Source organism: Zootoca vivipara, chromosome 6 (genome assembly GCF_965207765.1).
Source record: "Zootoca vivipara chromosome 6, rZooViv2.hap1.1, whole genome shotgun sequence".
Lineage (NCBI taxonomy): Eukaryota > Metazoa > Chordata > Lepidosauria > Squamata > Lacertidae > Zootoca > Zootoca vivipara.
In genome coordinates this window covers 54,354,240-54,374,174 of record NC_142589.1, presented here as the reverse complement: position 1 = coordinate 54,374,174, position 19,935 = coordinate 54,354,240, and the positions used below count along the sequence as shown (strand labels likewise).

The following is a 19,935-nucleotide window of genomic DNA, read 5'->3' as shown; positions in this document are numbered from 1 at the left end:
GCTTGTTTTCTCCTGCTCTGGAGGGTAGGACTCGAACCCATGGCTTCAAGTTACAAGAAAGGAGATACCGACTAAACATTCGGAAAAACTTTCTGACAGTAAGAGCTGTTAAGCAGTGGAACAAACTCCTATGTGAGGTGGTGGACTCTCCTTCCTTGGAGGTTTTTAAACAGAGGTTGGATGGCCACCTGTCATGGATGCTTTAGCTGAAATTCCTGAATTTGGGGGGGGGGGGGGAGTTGTACTACCGTAGAAGACCCTTGGGTCCCATCCAACTCTGATTCTATGATCATTTGCGGATTCACTTCTGCACACTCATGCATAGAACACAAGAGACGCCCAGATCAGGAGGAACAGGATTTATGTTGCATACTTAAAAACCACACAGCATTGGGGGGGATAAAAACAGCTCCTACTCAAGGGCAGAAAATGTGGGAGGCAGGCAGGCCAGAGAGAGAGAAAAAGAGAGAGGGAGGAGGTGTGGCAGGACTCTGTTGGGAGGAGGGTCTGGCCCCCGTGGTGAATGTTTGGCACGGCTTACATGATGCTTGCTGGAGTGAAGACGGGGGCAACACACAGGGTGTCCGTGATCTCCCAGCCACAGGACAGGGGGGCGCATGTACTCTCCCGGTCCTCCTCCTCCTGGTGCAGCAGTTTCCCCTGAAGGAGCTGGACGGCTTCCCTGTGGGCCGCAGCAAGCCCAAGACAAAAGAGAAAGGACTCAGTTGCTCTCTTGGCTCAGTTTTCCAAACTGGTGCCCCTCTCCTGCCAGCAGACAATTCCCAGTTTGCTCTTAAAGAAATCCAGTGTGATTTGCAACCTGGCCCACAAGCACAGGTGCAAATGACACTCCTTTGCCTTTATAAAAGTTTAATAACACAGCTTCTGCAGCACTTTAAGAATGCTGAAAGTGTTTCAGATCCAAGCCCTCCCATCCTGGGGAACTAGCAGACATCCAGTTGCCACTGGACTACAATGCCCATCAGCAGGGGCGTATGAAGTGGGGGCGGAGGGGGCGAGCCGCCCCAGGTGCCACTCTGGGTGTGTGTGTGTGACAAGATGCCTCCTGCCTCCCCCCAGCTGTAGAGCGCCCGAGGGCACGCACAGTCAGTATGGCGCCGCTCTTGTGTGCCCTCCATACAGGATGCCACTCGGACAGCGCATGTAAGCGGCAGCCCATACGGAGTGCAAATGTGCGGTAGCCCGTACAGACTGTGCATGTGTGGCAGGCTGCTGCACATGCACACTGTATGGGATGCCGCACATGCACACTCTGTATGGACATTGCGTGTGTGTCACCGGGCAGTTCACCCCGCCCCTCGGCATCCCGCTCCGGGTGCCGGAGAGTGTTCCTCCAGCACTGCCCATCAGCCCTGGCCATTAGGGCCAATGGTTGCAGCCCAGCGACATTTGGAGGGTCACAGCTTTCTCCAATTTTAGATTTGATACAATCTCCTGCTTCCCCCTCGCAAGGGGTTCTGGGAAATTATCTCACCAGGCCATCCTCGACATGGTGTAGTAGATCTGTGCTTGTTGGGCCCCACTGAGAGCTGAGGGAGCTGGCATGGTGTGAGCCCCCATGTTCTCAAAGATCAGCCAGTCCCCGGGGTGCAGTTCCGGGAGCTCCATGCCATCCGCAATGCAGTCCAGCCCATCCCCAGTAGGTCCCCAGAAGCTGCTGCTGTGCAGGGGAAGATCTGGAGAGGGTTTCTGCATCGAGAGAAGTGGAGGAAACAGCTATGACTGGCTAGCCAGACCTTGCATGAATTTCTATGAGGACTAGAAATATGTATTTTAAAAAATAAAGCGGAAATTCTCCAGGTTAATGAATCTCTGTCCCCAAAACTAACCAGAATCCTGGGTCAGGAGGAAGGCAATACAGTCTGAAATTAATACAGGCACTTCCCGCAATGTTTAAAAAACATCACCATTAGAAATCAACAAGCAGTTTATGGGCACAACCCAAAAAAAGGTATTCACAACCAAGTTGCACTGAAACCAACTGGACTTAAGTTACTGCCACAAAAAAGGCTTATTCAGTTGCTTTCTTCCCAAATTTGTCACAATTCACTTTTACCAGACTGTGCCCCATCTGTGCAAAGGGAAGCTTGCCCACCCACAAACACCAGCTATTTACTATTGAATCCCACCCCATAGCACCAACCATTGAGAGGTGCCCCAAGATGGTGGCACTACTGAGGGAGGGGCCTGTGTAACTCTGGCACCCGAGGGTGCTGCTTCGCTGGGCTTTCTAGTTTGACTATCCCTACTGCAAACCTGCAAATGGATTTTGGTGCCAGGTGACAGCCACATTCTCCTTCTGTGGCTCTGCTTAAGGAAGCCAGTTACAAAACCCTCTGTACCTTGTGCAGGATGGGGATTGGGCAGACGTTGTTGAAGATGACCGAGCTGAAGGAGCCATAAACGCCATCGTTGAGATGGTAGACGAAGCTCTTCCTGCCACCGGGGTCTTCATCTGGGACAGCCAGAGGAAATGCAGCAGAGGCCAAGTCAGGGGTGCCTTATTTGTTTGTTTGTTAAATTTCTATCCCGCATTTCCACCAAGCAGTGCTCAAGGCGGCTAACAGCAATAATACAAATACAATGAAATAGCAAGAAAATACAAAGTAAAGAAATAATAAAAATAAACACAAAGCAAGTGAAACAGCCATTGAATCAATTAAAAAAACTAGTTAAAAAACCTCTAATTGCAACGTCAGCATATGCATCAAAGGCCCAGCCAAATAGAAGTGCCTTTGCCTGATGGTGGAAGGTAACCAGTGACTGGGCTGGCGAGTCTCTCTTGGCCTCTGGGAGCAGCCACTGAGAAGGCCCTGTTCCCGTCAGATGTGCTTCAGATGTTGGTGCAGGGCTGGCCCAGGACATTTTGCTGCTTGAGGCAAAACAGAATATCCCCACCTGCACTGCCTGAAGCGACTGGAGGCAGCCTGGAGATTGGAGAAGCTCTGGCTTGCTGAATGTGGCAGGGAGGGAAAAAGGAGTCTGTAAAGGAGATGGCAGCAGCTAAGGAGGAGGAAGCTGAGGACGAGGCAGGGGCAAGAAGCACAGGAGGATGGTGAGCAGTGAGTTCCTCGGAAGCCCAGATCTGCTGTCCCTCCCAGCTGTCCCCAGCCTGCTGCCTGAGGCGACTGCCTCACTGAGACTCATGGACAGGCCAGCCCTGTGTTGCTGAGACAGGTTGAAGGGCCTCCTTAAGGATCTTGGGATATAGAAAACTGTACAGCTGAAAGACACCACCCACGTTCACTGAGGAGTGTGGCCTAGAAAGGAGGCCTGTGCTAGGGAGAATCTCAAGGGCCAGACAGAGAGGTCTGGAGGGCCACACTTGGCCCCTGGGTTTGGTGTTCCCTGTCTCAGGTGATGGGGTGGTGGTGTCTGGCAACAATCTCTCACGCCTATTGCAGAATCCGGACGGAAACTGACCAAACCTACCATCAGAGCCCGGCTGGTCCAGGGGAACCTCCTTCTTGGCAACAATGTTGACCGCTAAGGTAAAGGCTGAATCCACATAGTAGCGCCCCAGTTCAGCAATGACCTCCACCCCACAGCCTTCTGGGAAATATAGGTCCAAGACGGAGCTGACCACAGCTGCTGTCTGAATGGGGGGGGGAGAGAGAAGAGTCCACATCCAGCTGTTACAAACATGTGGGACTCAAGTCGTAGAATTGGAAGGGACCCCACTGGTCATCTATTCTAGTCCAACCCCCTGCAATGCAGGAATCACTGGAATACATTCTGAGTGCTGATGGCAATGGGGAGCAGGAATCAGTCATAGGCAGAACTTTACAGGCTACCTGGGAATGTATACAATGGGGGGGGGCTGTTTACGGTGTCCAACAAGATGTGATGCCATTCACACACTTTGCTTCGGCCTCCCTTAAAATTGGTCAAATATATGACCTCTTTTTAAATGTCCACACCATCTGTAATGATGTGTTTCACTGGGGTAAATGGCAACCAAAATACGACAGTGTTCAAGGTCTTGTGTCCATTCAGAAACTAGGTCTCCTTAGCTGTGGAAGATGTTTGTTACTTTCACTAGCAAAATATGTCTCATTATGATGGGTGAAATGGTGGTGCAGGGGAGCCTCCGATGTGCCTCTTGGCGCTCCAAGCAGAGACACGTTCATATTTCCTTTCCAGCAGGTGCACAGCCTTGAAGCTCAGAGCAAGTCTGGCATAGTCAGAGCCAATGACAGGCAAAACCAGCACCCCTGGACTGCTTTCTACTAAGAAGGCAACTACAGTGGGGGGGGGGCGGTATTTGATCCCCTGCTAAATTTGCCCATTTGCCCTCTCACGAAGAAATGACCAGTCCATAATTTTAATGGTAGATTTATTGTAGCTGTGAGAGACAGAACAACAACAGGAAAACCCCCAGAAACCCAGAAGACAAAAGTCAGAGATTGATGTGCAAATGAGTGAAATAAGTATTTGATCCCTTTGCAAAAGATGACTTAGTACTTGGTGGCAAAACCCATGTTGGCAAACGTTGGTCAGACGTTTCTTGTTGGTGGCCACCAGGTTTGCACACATCTCAGGAGGTATTTTGTCCCACTCCTCTTTGCAGATCCTCTCCAAGTCAGTAAGATTTCGAGGCTGATGTGTAGCTACTCAAACCTTCAGCTCCCTCCACAGATTTTCAATGGAATTAAGGTCTGGAGACTGGCTAGGCCACTCCAGGACCTTAATGTGCTTCTTCTTGAGCCACTCCTTTGTTGCCTTGGCCGGGTGTTTTGGGTCATTGTCATGCTGGAGTACATATCCTCAACCCATTTTCAATGCCCTGGCTGAGGGAAGGAGGTGCTCACCCAAGATTTGACGATACATGGTCCTGTCCATCGTCCCTTCGATGCGGTGAAGGTGTCCTGTCCCCTTAGCAGAAGAACACCCCCAAAGCATAATATGTCCCCCTCCATGTTTGATGGTGGGGATGGTGTTCTTGGGGTCGTAGGCAGCATTCCTTCCCCTCCAAACACGGCAAGTTGAGTTGATGCCAAAGAGCACGATTTTGGTCTCATCTGACCACAACACTTTCACCCAGTTCTCCTCAGGTTCATTCAGATGTGCATTGGCAAATTGCAGACGGGCCTGTACATGTCTTGAGCAAGGAGACCTTGCAGACTCTGCAAGATCTCAGTCCACGGCGTAGTGTGTTACCAACTGTTTTCATGGTGACTATGGTCCCAGCTGCCCTGATATCATTGACAAGTTCCCCCTGTGTAGTTCATCACCCTTCTCCTGATCACTGCAACTCCACGAGTTGAGATCTTGCATGGAGCCCCAGACCGAGGGAGGTTGACAGTCATTTTGTGTTTCTTCCATTTGCGAATTATTGCACCAATTGTTGCCACCTTGTCACCAAGCTGCTTAGCAATAGTCTTGTAGCCCAGTCCAGCCTTGTGCAGGTCTACAATCTTGTCCCTGACATCCTTGGACGGCTCTTTGGTCTTGGTCATGGTGGCTACTTCGGAGTCTGATGGATTGCTTCTGTCAACAGGTGTCTTTTGTACAGGTACTGTAACGAGCTGGGATTATAGGTAAGACCTCTCCCTTACAGCAGGTGCCTCTAATCTCAGCTCATTACATACAGTGAAGATACCAGGTAGCCTGACGGCTGGTTGATAGGGGATCAAATACTTATTTCACTCATTATAATACACATTAATCTCTGACTTTTGTCTTCTGGGTTTCTGGGGTTTTTCCTGTTGTTATTCTGTCTCTCACAGCTACAATAAACCTACCATTAAAATTATGGACTGGTCATTTCTTCGTCAAAGAGCAAATGGGCAAATTTAGCAGGGGATCAAATACTTTCCCCCCTCACTGTAGGTGGCAGCTAGCTGGGGGTAGACTGTGATGGGGGGGAGTGCCCCACTTACCTTCATAGATCACCCGCCCTCCACTGCCAGTTCCCTCTGGCTTTTTCAGCATCTTGGATTTATCCTCACACTAGGTAGTCTAGGCTGAGACAATTGTGACTTGCCCAAGGCCACCCAGCAAGCTTCTCGGCTCAACAGGAATTTGAATCCAGCTCTTGCGCACCCAGAGCCAGCACCCCCCCCCAAACTGGCCTATTTGCCATCTGCTGAAGAGAGAACCAAGACTCGTACCTCTTCGAAGCGCCCTCTGGACTCTTCAGCACCAGGAAAGCCCCCTCCAATGTCCAGGAGGTGCATCTTGTAGCCTAGTTCTGCACCCATTTCAAAGACCAGGCGAGCGTCTGCTATGGACTGAGTGAAGAGCTGGGGGTCGGCATAGCTGCTTCCAATGTGGAAGCTGGAAAGGAAGGCAATTCGGCTGGTGAGTAGCTTTTCAAAACTGTTAAACCATTTCGTGTGTGTGTGTGTGTGTGTGTGTGTGTGTGTGTGTGTGTGTGTGTGTGTGTACACAATCCAGTCAAGATATGCACATCCCCCAAAATCTGTTGGAGATATGAGTGCAAAACGTCCACAGTTTACAAACAACTGATGCACAGGAAAAAACAAATTAATTCTTAAAAGTAACAGAACACAGATCACATACTTCATTTCCAGACCAACGTCTAGATGGATGCAAAAAAAAGAATGCTGCCTGTTTGGTTAGAGTGCTTTGCTTCTGCAATACTCACTGGAGCAAGCCCAGATTTCATTAAACCTGTTCCATCTCAGTGTTTATTCTCTTGTTCTGATAAGAGCACCGTTTGCCAAATCACTTTGGGGTGCCTCAAGGGAAGCGATTCACAAATTAAATAACTAAAACAATGCATTCATTTTGCCCATAAGAGCATATATTCCTCTAATTTGTCCAGCCAATACTTTTTCTTTTTCTTTTTTCTCCTATGTGCATAATGAACTCTGGCAGACTTGATCATGCCTGCCACTTGCTCTTTACGTGTCCATGTAACTTAAATAAAAAAAGAGGGTCTAAAGAGGCTGTTTATTATGAATCATTTCCCTACCATTTTTTTTTTTTTTGCTTTTGGACATTGCCACAAAATATGATTAAACTCTCACTGACTAATTTATTATATCTGCCACTCAAGTTACTGTCCTGATGTGGGTGGGGGCTCTTACTTGTTCCCACCCACCCAGCAGCTCATGGAAGCCCCCAACAATGCAGGTGCCCCAAGTGGTTTGCTCTCTGCCCTGCATCCTAAGCAAACAGGGTGTGTCCAAGACTCAGCTGTTGACATGGGCTGAAAACTCTGGGTGGGGAAGATGCAGGGGCAATGCCAATGGCAGCTACAGAGCAAGACCCAGAGGTCCAGGTAGGGGGCCAGCTGAAGAGACCTGGGGCCAGCTGCCTAGGAGTGAGCCTTGACAGAGTGCCCTTTTCTTCCCCTCTCCTTAGTGAGCACAAGGAAACCCGCAGTCTACCTGATGCCAGCCACCTCGACATTCATCTCCTTTGCAGTCTCAAGCAGGTGACGGCAGACTTTAAGGGTGGCGCCGTATTTCATACTCATGCAGGTGGAGGACCTGGAGTCGTCGGTAGCCAAGCACAGAATCATTCTGTGGAACAAGGTGGGTGGGTGGGGAGAGCAAACTCAGACAACGACTGTCACAATTGTGGTTTATTGCTTATTCTGAGCCAACACCGTGCTAGGCACAGTACAGACTCAGAAACGGCATCTTTTGCAAAGTTGCTTTCCAGGAGATGCCTGTGATAACCCATAACCTGCCTTTTCCCCCAATTATGCATCAAGGACAAATTATTTTTAAAATATCCCATTTTTTATATCTCTCCTTTTGCTGATTGTTTCTCTCTTCTCCGGCTTTTTTTTTTTCAAAATCCAGATTTACAGTGTATTTGAATTTTGAGACAAAGACTTGCAGAGTCACACAGCAAATATCCTTAGTTCAGACTGCAAGTTTCTATCCTCAATCCCACATAAAAAATATATATTACCTGTACTTCACACTCAGGCCCCAGGGCAGGTTACAACAATGAAACCCAACTTTACAACACATTTTTTAAAAACATTTTATAACATCTTACAATTAGAGAAATAAGGTGGGTCCTAAAAATCTGCACCTCAAAAGCCAGGACAAAGAAAATTGTCCTCAGTATTCACCGAAAACTGTATACTGTAATGAAGGTGCCAGGCACATCTCTAAGGGAAAGGTCCACAACTGATTTGCTTGTGTGGTGTTTATACATCTTCCCATTATTCATTTATTCACCCCACATTTTTCAATGCATTTCCCTGTCACTTTCTTAACCGCAAAAGTTTAATTTTTCTTTTTAAGTGGATTTGTTGCTGTAGAGCGATGGAGTCCATTAATCAACTTTGTGTGAATCTACATTTCCGGGATGTACTTGAATCCCTCTCGCAAAATAAAAACAGTCTGCAGGCAGCTCCATAGTCTGGTATCTGGTTGAAACCTGAATCTTACTCCAAAGGGAGTTTGCTCCAATCTGACCTGCAACTTCACACACATGGCCCCTTTTCTCTACCTGCAAAGTGAAACCTTTGGGGGTTCCAGCAAAGGCCCCATATCCTTTGTGATCAACACCTTTAAGATTCACTACTTCTGCTTGTTGCGCTGGACTCTTATGCCCATTGCAACTGTTCCCTCTGCATATATATATTTATGCCCACAGGTGCTGTATGCCTTACCTGGCAGACGGGTGGCTCCGTGCTACCTTGCTGAGCTCCACTTCATTGTCAAAAGTCATCAGCTGCACCCCTTGGCTAGCTGCATATCTGATCAGGGAGATCTGCTTGCAAGGGCTGGTGCAGATGATTCTGTCTGGCGGGACTCCAATACTCTTCACCAGGGCCATTTCTGCCTGAAAGTTCAAAACAAAGGATGTTGGAAGGAAGGACTCTTCTGACTGGGCATTGTAGGCAGTGGGTGGCTGGGAACTGTAAAGGAACACATACTGACTCCCTTTTTCCTGCAGCATCAGGAGGGCTGTTGGAAAGAGGGAACTGCAGGCATTTTAAGTCAAGGATTTGAATCTTTCTGATCCAGGCTCTGTTGCCTCCCAGTTGTTTCCTTTGCAACCGTCTCCCAGCCATTCCTCTTGCCTGTCTAGCCCTGTTGCATCCAGCTGAGCACAGCAACCTTAGCAACAATATCCCTATCTCTGGCTTTCTCTCTGGCAGGGCCGTCTTAAGCAGGTCGGGTGCCCTGGGGCCATGGTGTGCAGATCGCCCCGGCGCCCCCGCCCCGCCCCGTTTCTTCCCGCGGCTGGTGGGCGGGCACAGGGCACAGTGTGGTTTCCGCGCGGCTTTGCCGCACAGCACCCCCCCTGCCAACCTGGCGCCCCACGCTACTCAGCCTACCCCTAGAGCCGGCCCTGCTCTCCGGACTGCATCCTGCCCAGTTAGCTGCTGGGACTCAACTCTTGCAGCACTCAGGGTGAAGAAAGAGGTAGAATATTAAAAAGAAGAAGATGCAGTAGGCTCTTCACCTACAGCAGACTCCCCCAACTTGGTGCCCCTTCAGATGTTTTGAACTACAACTCCCATCAGCCCAGCCATGTGAAGTATGCTGAATGAAGCTGATGGGAGTTGTAGTCCAGCAGCCACATCTGGAGGGCACAAGCTTGGGAAGGTCTGACCTGCACTGAAAGCCAGGCTTCCTCCCAGCCATTTGCAGGAGAGCAACATTTTATCAAGATGGATGCTGGTGCTGCCCTCAGGCTCCCCATTCTCTAGTCCTGTGAGAATAAATTTGGGGGGGGGGGGGAAGAACTATGTATACACCACCTTGAGCTTCTTGGAGGAAAGGTAGTAGTAATAGTAATGAAGGCATATGCTGCAATGCATGCCAAACAAAAATGCATGCATCCAGCTTCTTCTTGAAGGGAGCCCACTAGTTTCCCTGTTCCCAGCGCATTCCTACCTTGCTGGCACAGCCAAACCCGGCCCCCAGCCCTGCCAGCATCTGAACCACTCCTTTGCTGCGGTTGCACTTCAGAGCATAGAAAGGCTTGATGCGGGGCAAGGCCTTGAGGAGGTGCAAATGTTTCTTCACCACATCCTCGAGATCTGCCACAAAAAAGGCTTCTTGTCTTCCCTGGAAAAAGAGGAAAGACAGTCAAGAGATCCTGTCCCTGGGGAAACACACCCAGTTGTTTTTAACATGCTATTCGCCTTTCGGACAGCTTCCACTTAAAGTGGTTTCCTTTTTCTTGGGCTCTGTGCATGGGCGTACCCAGGATCAAAACTAGGGGGTGGGCACGCCAGCCACGCCCCCACCCCCAGCCACCCGATTGGCTGGCTGGCAATGACGTGGCCAAGATCCCCCCAGGAGACGTGGTCAATGTCCACGCCCCCCAGAGGGAAAGGGACCGTTTTCCAGCCATTGCCGAGGCGGCGCGCTTGTGCTTCTGCCTCGCCCACTCCTTTACTGGCAGCGGAGACTAAAACGAGGCAGCAGCAGCGAAGTCACTGTGACTTGAAGTAGTGTGGGCTGAAGTTAGCCCAGGTCCAGGTCCAGGTTTCCCTTGACGGAGGCAGCTTTGCTGCCACTGCTGCAATTTCACTTCAGCTGAGCAGGCTGAGGCGGAGCACAGCTGGCAGCACCCCTGCCTGTTGTGCTGTGCTCTCCCTTTTTTGCTTCTGGGGGGGCAGCTGCCCCCCTGCCCCGTGCTGGGTACGCCCATGGCTCTGTGCACTCACTTGGTTCAGGGTACCCACACCTGGTCACATAGGCTTCTAGGGCCATCACCATTTCTCAGTCTTACCTCCCTTCACAGAGTTCTTCTGAGGATAAAACTGGAAGCTCTCATATTACCCAGCATACGTTTCTGGGAGGAAGGGTGGGCTACAAATGGGATATAAATTCAAATCTCTACACTCCACCTATTCCATATGAAAAGCTATATTCTGAGAGCTGTATAAGTTACACCTGCACAAAGCTGGCTACTCTTATTTTGTGTGATTTATTCTGCTTCTGCAAGCGAAAGGGGGAGAGGCAAAGTGTTAGGAAGAGCCCTGAAGCAGGATCCTGCTCAGCTAGTATTCCTGTGGCTCCCAAGGTTTCACCAGGAACAGCACATGGACTTTCAAGCATCTATTTCAACCCAAAAGGTAAAGAAACTTGCTCCCAACCCTCTTAAAACCTGGAGTCCTGCACTTGTGCTCTGTCTTTCCTGTCAGGTCATTTTATTACATTTTTTCTCCTCCTCCTCCTTTTTAATAATCATGAAATAATTCTGGTATTTAAGAAGCATGTTAGTGCAATTTTTAAAAAACTTTTTTTAAAAAAAAAAGAGAGGAAAAAATGACAGGCTCAGGCAAACTGTTCCCTCCCTTATGCACATGATAGCGGTCATACTCTCTAGTATGGACAGAACATAATGGGATGCAGAGACACAAAAAGGGCTACAATCCACCCACCCAGTAAGTCAACTGTCCCTTGCCTCTTACCGCCTGGGAAACCTCCAGGAGGAGATTCTCTAGCAAGTCCCTGGTGGTGAAGCCCTCCTCCACCATCATGATGTCCGATTCATCCAAGTACCTGGTCATCATTACTGTCGAAGGAGGATATTGCTTCTAAAGCCTCCGTCAGTAGGGGGTATAGTTTTTAAGTATGCAACACACTGCGAAGGAAAAGGAAGGAGAAGAACAGTCAAGGCAGGCGCCTCCTTCTCTCCCATTCAGGCCAAGGAAAGGTGCTCAGCAGCCACGCCTTCCATTGCCTGCCCAAGTTATTCCTAACGACCAGCCATGAGGACTAGAAACATGGAAGTCTAGAAAGATATTTTCCCTAGCTGAAGGCACAGCCTTTCAGGAGTTCACCAAGCCTCTGTTGACCTGTTGCATCTGTTCCATTCTCTTCTCATGTTGGGACAAGTGGGTCTTGCAGAGTTTGTCCTTTACTGTATCTTCTTTGGGGCACTGCACAGAGTTCAGGGGCAAGAGATTAGAGCATTGCAGATGGACATGCGTGCCATAGCAGGCATCATCTTTGAAGAGACATTCCTTCTGTGCAAGGGAGAAATGTTTCTCTTAATATACTGTTAGTTGGTTGCAGGGTTTTTTTGCTTTTGCACAAACACTTTTATTAAATATAATTTATGTTTGTCAAATATGTGGCCTGATTGTGAGCCCCCTTTTTAGCTGATTAAAGAGTTTTTTTTTAAAATGATTAACCTAACCAAAGCAGCAGCTAAGGCCACAATCCTGTTCCCATTTACATGGGAATAAACAACTAAACTTGAATTTATAATTTCTAAAACAACTTTAGGCTGAATCACAGTCTTTACATGTCACACAGCAATGAAGAAAATTTTAAAAACACTTCTTCATATTTTTAAAAAGTGAATTCCACTAGAATAAATACCTTGCATGATCCTGAGTAGCACTTTGGACCCAAGCCATTTTTACCCTGCTCTGGAGCCAAAAAAGGCTCTGAGAGTAGCTTACAGTAATAAGACACTCCCTGCCCTCAGGTCTATAATCTAAAACAGGCATCCCCAAACTGTGGCCCTCCAGATGTTTTGGCCTACAACTCCCATGATCCCTAGCTAACAGGACCAATGGTCAGGGAAGATGGGAATTGTAGTCCAAAACATCTGGAGGGCAGAAGTTTGGGGATGCCTGATCTAAAAGGTGTGACACAAAAGGAAAAGTGATTGGGAGGGAAGAGGAAAACAGAAAACTCAGACACTTAGCACTTCTTGAACTGACTAGCTAGAATGGAAATCATTGATGGGGAGACTAAAGTTACTGTTGCCTCAGCTGAGCCAATGGAAATGCCCTGCAGTTGATAAATCATAACCACTGATTTGAGCTTTTTGGAAATAAGGGATACAGCTGGCATCTGGGATGCATAGGAAAAGCTTCTATAGGAGTTGTGGCTTTTTTACCCCTTTTGGACAGAGATGACTTGGCCACTGTACTCTTATGCTCTGGTAACTTCCAGACTAGATTATTGCAATGCACTCTGTGGGTCTGCCCTTGAAGACAACTCGGAAACTTCAATTGATTCAAAATGTACCAGCCCGATTACTGGTTGGGGTTCCACTTAAATCTTATATAATCCTGTTTTAAAGCAGCTGCACTGGTTGCCAGGTCATTTCTGTGCACAATTCAAGATTGGTGTTTAAAGCCCCAAATAACACAGGTCCCTAAATATCTGGACGACCACCTCCTTCGCTTCAGAACCTCTTGGGTGCTGAGGTCAGTGGAGGGGCTCTCCTGGTTGTTCCTCTGCACTCAAAGGCTTAGGGGGTGACGGCCTTCTCAGTGGCAGCCCCTAAAGTGTGTAACACCTTCTCCACAGAAGTGCACCTGCCACTTTCATTATACAGCTTTTGGAGAATGCTGAAGACACATCTCTTTACGCTGGCTTTCAACATTTGAAGTGTATGATTTTAGGTCCTGCCTTATTTTTACGGTTGCAAGTTGATTTAAATGGTTATTCATATTGTGCTTTAACACTGTAACCTGCTCTGATGACCTTACAGTGGATAGGTGATTAATAATAAGAAATAATGTAACAACAACAACAGTAATCATGGTTTTCTCCATGAATTTGCCCAGTTCTCTCTCAAAGTCATCCAAGTTGGTGGCCATGCAAATGCCATGGTTTTAAATATGAGCTGCATAAAGGGGGACTTGGTTTTTATTTGTCCTGAACCTGCCAACAACAGCATATATATGTCAAGGTCTTTCTCTCTCTCTCCACCCCCTGCCACAAAATACAAAAACAAAACAGGGGAATGGTGTCTTTAACCCACATTAATAATCGTGAAGTGCAGACCTGGGGTTTGGGGAGGGGGAAAGGTGCCCATTTCAGGTGAAGGTGTGCCTGCAATGTTTGTCCCTCTCCCTCCCTCCTCTCCCTGGGAGGTGAAGGAAGCACCCTTCCCCACCCCTCCCCTCCCCTCCCCACCCTCCACTCCACCCCACCTCCATCCTCCCAAGGCCTCACCAAGTCCCGAAGCCTTCCTCCTTCCTGGGTGGCTAGGTGTAATGCCAGGGGGGTTCTCCGGTGAACTCTGAGCTTTTGCAACACCCCGAGGCGCAGTTGCTGCTGGGGATCCGAGATCTCTGTAAGGGGTGGGGATATGGAGGATGTGGGGCGGGAAATCCACCTGGTTACCAGAACAGCTCAGTCAACCATGCAAGAAAATCGTTCCCTTCCCTTCCCCCTCCCTCCTTCTTCTCTCCCTTGAGCCTCCATCCCCTCCCCACCCACCTTGGTACCCAGACTGCCCCTCCACCCACCTTAAAAAGCATTTAAACGGATTTTGCCCATGGGTCTCCCAAGAGTAAATATAGGCTTCGGCAGTGGCTGCTCCTCCTCCTCCCCCCACTCCAAAGCCTACACCATGCAAAGCAGCACCAGCTAATCTTAGACACAGGAGGAATGCTGGTCCTTTATATAGGCAGCTGCCCCCTCCATCTCTGCTCACAAGGGTAGCCTTGGCAACCAAGCACAGCAATCCAATTGGCTGAAGGAGAGAAAACAAAGCACAGACACTCCATCCTCCTTTTTCTCTTTCTCTCTCCTTCCAGCTTCAGCTGCACATACGTAGGTGCAGCTACAGGCAAGGCATGGAGGACAATCCCAGCATTTAGGGAAGGGGGGAAGCTGTCACTTTCACAGGCCAGTTTGGGTATGCTGGGGATGTGTGTTATTGCTGGTGGTGGTGGAATGGCTTTCCCAACCAGCAGAACTGAAATAGATCAGAGCTGGTGTCCAAAACATTTGTGTGCCCCTCCAAATGGCTGCACAATGCCACCCAATAATTTCATCCCTGCAACGTGACAGGGGAGCCTGAGGTTCTGGTGCCGCCACTGGGGCAGCCGCTTGACTTGGGTCAAGCCTGACTTGTGTCTGACCTGCATGAGTTGCTTAGGCTTGTGGAAGGGGCAGCAAGTTCCTTTCTCTTGCTCCCCAAACTCAAGGGATGTGGCTTTTGGATCCTCAGCACCTCTCCTCTTGCAAAGAAGGCATTTGCTTTAAAGTGGGCTTCCTGACCAGGCTGAATAAAGCTCTGCCACAGGTGACAAATCCAGGGTGCGATGTTTGGGTGATTTATTTTATAAAAAATTATGTACCACCTGATTGTAATACAAAACCCCCAAAGCAGTTTAAAACTGCAAGGAGATTGATATGCCACACCCACACCCCAAAACCTACTGGCTCCAGCTTTTAGTGGTGGGCAGAATCACGTGCATTTCCTAACACAGTAGTTGAAGAGCAATATTATTATTCCCTTTTGCCTTTCTCCAACAGGGCATGTGGCCACCTGCTGGATCAGGGCCAGCCTCCCATGACTGGTCCTCCCTTGTGTCAGTTGGGCCAACTAACACTTTACACCCAGTGTATTTTAGTATAGTTTTCAACAGCAACTGCTGCAATGCTGCTGTCTCTCTGTCCACCCTATCTGAATCAGGACTGCAGTGCACAGCACTGGATGGGTGTAGTTCATTGCTTCCCTGCTGCGGTCTAGAAAATCCTTCTGTGGCTGCTAAATTACCTCTGGAGGGAATCCCTCGTTATTCTGTAGTTTTGAGGCTGCAACCAGAGTGAAGCCTGGATTTGTGTGCTGTGTTGCTGCCAGCCTGGCTTAATTACTGTAATCCTCCTGGTATAACAGCTGGAGGTTGGGGGAGAAGAGAAAGTCATGTTTTCTAAGAGTTAATGTTTTTCTCTTTTTAAAAAACCTGTTGCCAATACTTATACTCACAGAAATTGAGGGTGCTTTTTCTCTCACACGTGCATAAGGAAATTCATCTTCTGTGAGGGTCACTCAAGTGTGTATTATCTAACAGCAAAGTATATTTTTTTCTTCTTCAGACCTACTGCTTTGCTTCAATGCAAACAGATGCAGATGCAGTTGATGAAGCATTAATGAAAATGCTTGCAATTGATTGTGTGGTGCAAGGGGTCAATGCATCTGACTGTTAACCAGAAAGTTGGTGGTTCAAGTCCCCCCAGGGATGGTTGTGGGCAGGATTCCTGCATTGCAGGAATGACCCTAGGGAAGCATTCCAACTCTATAATTCTAAGACATTTTAAAGACTGGTGACAGCCCAATGAAGTGTACAAACAATATTTATTTATTACATTTATATACCACTTCTATCTTCCAAGGAGCTTAAGGTGGTTCTCCTCCTCCCCATTTCATCCTCACAACAACCCTGTGAGGTTGGTTAGGCTAAGAGATGGTCAGTGGTCCAAGGTCACCCAGTGAATTTCATGACTAAGTGGGGATTTGAACCCTAGTCTCCCAGGTCATAGCCAAACACTCTTAACCATTTACAGTTCATGCCTGTCAGAACTGATGTACTCTTCAATGCTTAACTTTTGTATTAATTTTCAGCCATGTCTTTTGAGGGGTTTATCTATTCCACTGTCAGCACTAACAATGCATCCTTGAATTTTTGCCAGAAAGGAGAAATGAATCCCTCTTCCAGCAATAACAGGGTTATTCTGCTTCTCATCTCAAGGCAAGTTCTTGACCTTAAGATACAGCTGGAGAAACAAGCAAAAATAACCAACAACGCAGCCATCCTAGCCTTGACTCAGTGGTTCTGGAGGATCCTGCATTTGTTTTTATACACTTCATGCTCCCTAATTTGTCTGCACATTTTGGATGGAAAATAGTTCAAATAGTCATATTTTTGAAGAACTGATTGGCAAGTGCTTGAATCTCTTAAGGGCTGGATTAGAGGGTGAGTTTACCACAAACAGTGACTTCTTATAAAGGGTCCACATGCCACTGAAGAAAGGTTGCATTCAGATGAACAAAGGCAAAAACCAAGCAGATCAAAAAGGAGTGCTTGACCCTCCTGCCAAGGTTATCCGGGGGAGCATCCCTGATTTATAAGCATTCATCAAAGCTTCCACAAATGATCACAAGAAAGTCCCATATAGGATTGTAGCATATTTTAAAATTAAAGAACACTACAATGACCACAATAATATGGCTACATTCAATGTTAATGGCCTCATTTCGCTGTTTAAAATGTTTGCTGCTGTGTTGTCTACGGAATATAAATTAGCCTTCCTTCCTCAACCCGGTGCCCAGTTGTTTTAGGCTACAACTCCTAACAGTCACTGTTAGCATAGACAGCTCAGCTGGGGCTGATAAGAGTAGGGGCAGGCTGGTTTAAACTTTTATTCTAATACAAATGGGACAAGAGGAGACCTATGGACTGTGTGCTCACTTGGTTGCTAACTGCATGTTCTTGGTTGCTAACTGCATGGTTGCTAACTGCATGGCGGCAGAGGTCCTCTGCAGCAGGCTTGGCCAGGAACTACCTCTCCCATCAGGCACATCCAGTTGGAGCCAATGGAAATTTGGTCTATACCAGGCATGGCCAAACTTGGCCCTCCAGCTGTTTTGGGACTACAACTCCCATCATCCCTAGCTAACAGAACCAGTAGTCAGGGATGATGGGAATTGTAGTCCCAAAACAGCTGGAGGGATAGGTTTGGCCATGCCTGGTCTACACTAACTGACCACAGCTCTTAGGAAGGGGTCTTTCTTAGTCCTACCTAGAAACGCCAGTTGTTGAACCTGGGTCCTTTTGCATAAGAAACTATGTTATGCTCCTCCCCTCTCCATATGTTCTCAAGTCCGCAAAATATTAGATTGTAAATATCTCACACAGAGAGCTGTCTTCTTACATTATGCAAAGTAAGGGGGTGAGCAGATTTCAGGCTTACAGAATCTGCTTTTTCCCACTAGAATCCCAAGATCTACCAACCAGAGCCAGATGCAAGACATGCAGTTAGAATTAAAGGGCAGGGTGCTTCTGAGCATATTCTAAGCCAATAAATTTGGTTTTACTACCAGAACTGAACTGATCTCACCAGAGTTTCACACAGAACTCCAGTGCTGCACAGGTTTCTTCATTTCAGCAGGTGGAATAAATATTTTTGTTAAAACTCTTTCCCAATGAGGCTATCCATCACCTCATTCTTGCCAAGTTAGGCTTCCAGCAGTCTGACTTCCCTCCAAAGGCGCACTTCTCCATTGTCTCCCGAGACAGACAGATTCCAACAATATTGACTTTATTTGGTCCTATGTCCTTTTGCCCTTCAAACTTTTCTTCAGTATTAGTTGTTGGTAGCCTTATAATAGTTTTGCATTTTGATAATTTTATGTTCCTGCCTTTTCAACAAGGTGTATATTTGTTCTGATGCCCTTTTCATACCTATTGTACACATGCAAAAATAAATACGAGAAAACCCTCTCTTACCAATCTACTACAAATTGACCATCTAAGTCAGTGATGGGCAACCTTTTGAGCTTGGTGTGTCAAAATTTGCCAAAAAACCGAGCATAACTCGGGTGGTGTGTCACTTTGAGAAAAAAACCCACAATTTCGCGATATTTGTAGTTTAAATAACAAAAATGTATAATTGTAATATATAACTGTATTTAATAAACCAAAAACTAATTATTTAACCAAACCAAACCAAAAACCCCTTATTTATCACAAAGTGCCCAGAGTTGTTGAGCTTTTTGGGGGGAGCTGCTGACCAAAGTTTGGGAGGGTTTTTGGGGGGCGGGGTACAAAAGTTGCTTTGCTTTTTTGAGGGGGATGCCCCAAAGCTGCTGCACATTTTTTTTTGGGGGGGGGAAGAGAACAGAAATAAATGATGAATGATACCTTCGCTGGAACTAACACACAGCACCGACGTAGTCTGCCAAAGCGCCAAAAAACCCAGCACAGAACGGGTTAAAAAACGAACGCTGTTACACCCAATCATAGTCTGCCAAAGCGCCAGAAAAAACAGCACAGAAAGGGTTAAAAAACAATCTCTGGCTACCAGCTACAACAACAACAAAAAAGGATCTGGGTTTTAACAGCGACAAGCTGTAGCTGAGGAGCAGCAGGAGAACAAATGGGGGGGGGAAACAACAACAGCGCGAATGGGCCGATGGGGTGCGTGCCAGCAGTGAGGGCTCTGTGTCACGTCTGACACGCGTGTCATAGGTTCGCCATCACTGATCTAAGTAGATCCCAATCTATCCACCCCTTCTCTAAAGCTCCATGCACTTTGAAGTGCTATAGTAGCGTTTATATAGTGGCACCATTTATTTAGCTAAAAAGCCTTCATATACTTTTTTCCCTTAAAAAAAAAACTACTTACATACAGTATTAGAAAATATCAATGAAAGCAGTGATAGTGATAATAGGAATACAGTAATACCATAGCAACAAGGTAAAGGTAAAAGGTAAAGGACCCCTGGATGGTTAAAGTCTAAGGGATGCGAGGAAGGAGCCAGGAGCCAGCGTTTGTCCAGACCAGGGGTCCCCAAACTAAGGCCCGCAGACAGTCCGGAAATCAATGTGTTTTTACATGAGTAGAATGTGTCCTTTTATTTAAAATGCATCTCTGGGTTATTTGTGGGGCATAGGAATTCGTTCATATATTTTTTTCAAAATATAGTCCGGCCCCCAACAAGGTCTGAGGGACAGTGGACCGGCCCCCTGCTGAAAAGGTTTGCTGACCCCTGGTCCAGACAGCTTTCCGGGGGCATGACTAAACCACTTCCATCACACAGTGATGGAAACCATAGCGCACAGAAACGTCGTCTACCTTCCCTCCGTAGCGGTACCTATTTATATTGCACTGGCATGTGGCATACTTTTGAACTACTAGGTTGGCAGAAGCTAGAACAAAGCAACAAGCTCACCCTGTCGCGTGCAGATTCGAACTGCCAACCTTCTGATCGGCAAGCCCAAGAGCCTCAGTGGTTTAGACCACAGCGCCACCCGCGTGAGCAACAATATGGCCATCTGTCATGGACGCTTTAGCTGAGATTCCTGCATTGCAGGGGGTTGGACTAAATGACCCTTGGGATCCCTTCCATCTTTACAATTCTACAATTCCATGATTCTAAGAGCTAATTCTCGAGATTTGCAGGGAAGAGGAGGAGGATCGGTCGACTATCTCTGCACAAACCGCCCTTCCAAAGGCAGCTTCCCACGTGGCCGCTCAGCTG

General features: G+C 47.6%; 1 protein-coding gene and 1 long non-coding RNA gene across 15 annotated transcripts; one reads left to right on the top strand and one right to left on the bottom strand.

Moving 5' to 3' along the window:
- Nucleotides 1-344: 344 nt before the first annotated feature.
- On the bottom strand, nt 345-19,930 carry AZIN2 (antizyme inhibitor 2). 14 transcript variants are annotated; one of them, XM_088672203.1, is made up of 15 exons: nt 19,627-19,922; nt 18,596-18,698; nt 15,661-15,783; nt 15,451-15,570; nt 13,896-14,014; nt 11,774-11,944; nt 11,387-11,559; nt 9,858-10,031; nt 8,624-8,796; nt 7,380-7,514; nt 6,135-6,300; nt 3,454-3,616; nt 2,364-2,476; nt 1,496-1,710; nt 345-682 (listed from the first exon to the last, which is right to left on the bottom strand). In XM_088672203.1, the coding sequence occupies exons 7-15, from the start codon at nt 11,486-11,488 to the stop codon at nt 538-540; spliced, it is 1,386 nt and encodes a 461-aa protein (XP_088528329.1). In that variant the 5' UTR covers nt 11,489-11,559; nt 11,774-11,944; nt 13,896-14,014; nt 15,451-15,570; nt 15,661-15,783; nt 18,596-18,698; nt 19,627-19,922; the 3' UTR covers nt 345-537. The 14 variants fall into 14 exon arrangements, with proteins under 14 accessions (XP_088528329.1, XP_088528330.1, XP_088528325.1 ...); XM_088672204.1 differs by having other exon boundaries at nt 11,774-11,857; XM_088672199.1 differs by lacking the exon at nt 11,774-11,944.
- Nucleotides 5,978-8,360, top strand: LOC148685341 (uncharacterized). The gene is made up of 2 exons (XR_015950569.1): nt 5,978-6,324; nt 7,354-8,360. It is a non-coding gene; the product is annotated as an uncharacterized LOC148685341 (long non-coding RNA).
- Nucleotides 19,931-19,935: the final 5 nt, after the last annotated feature.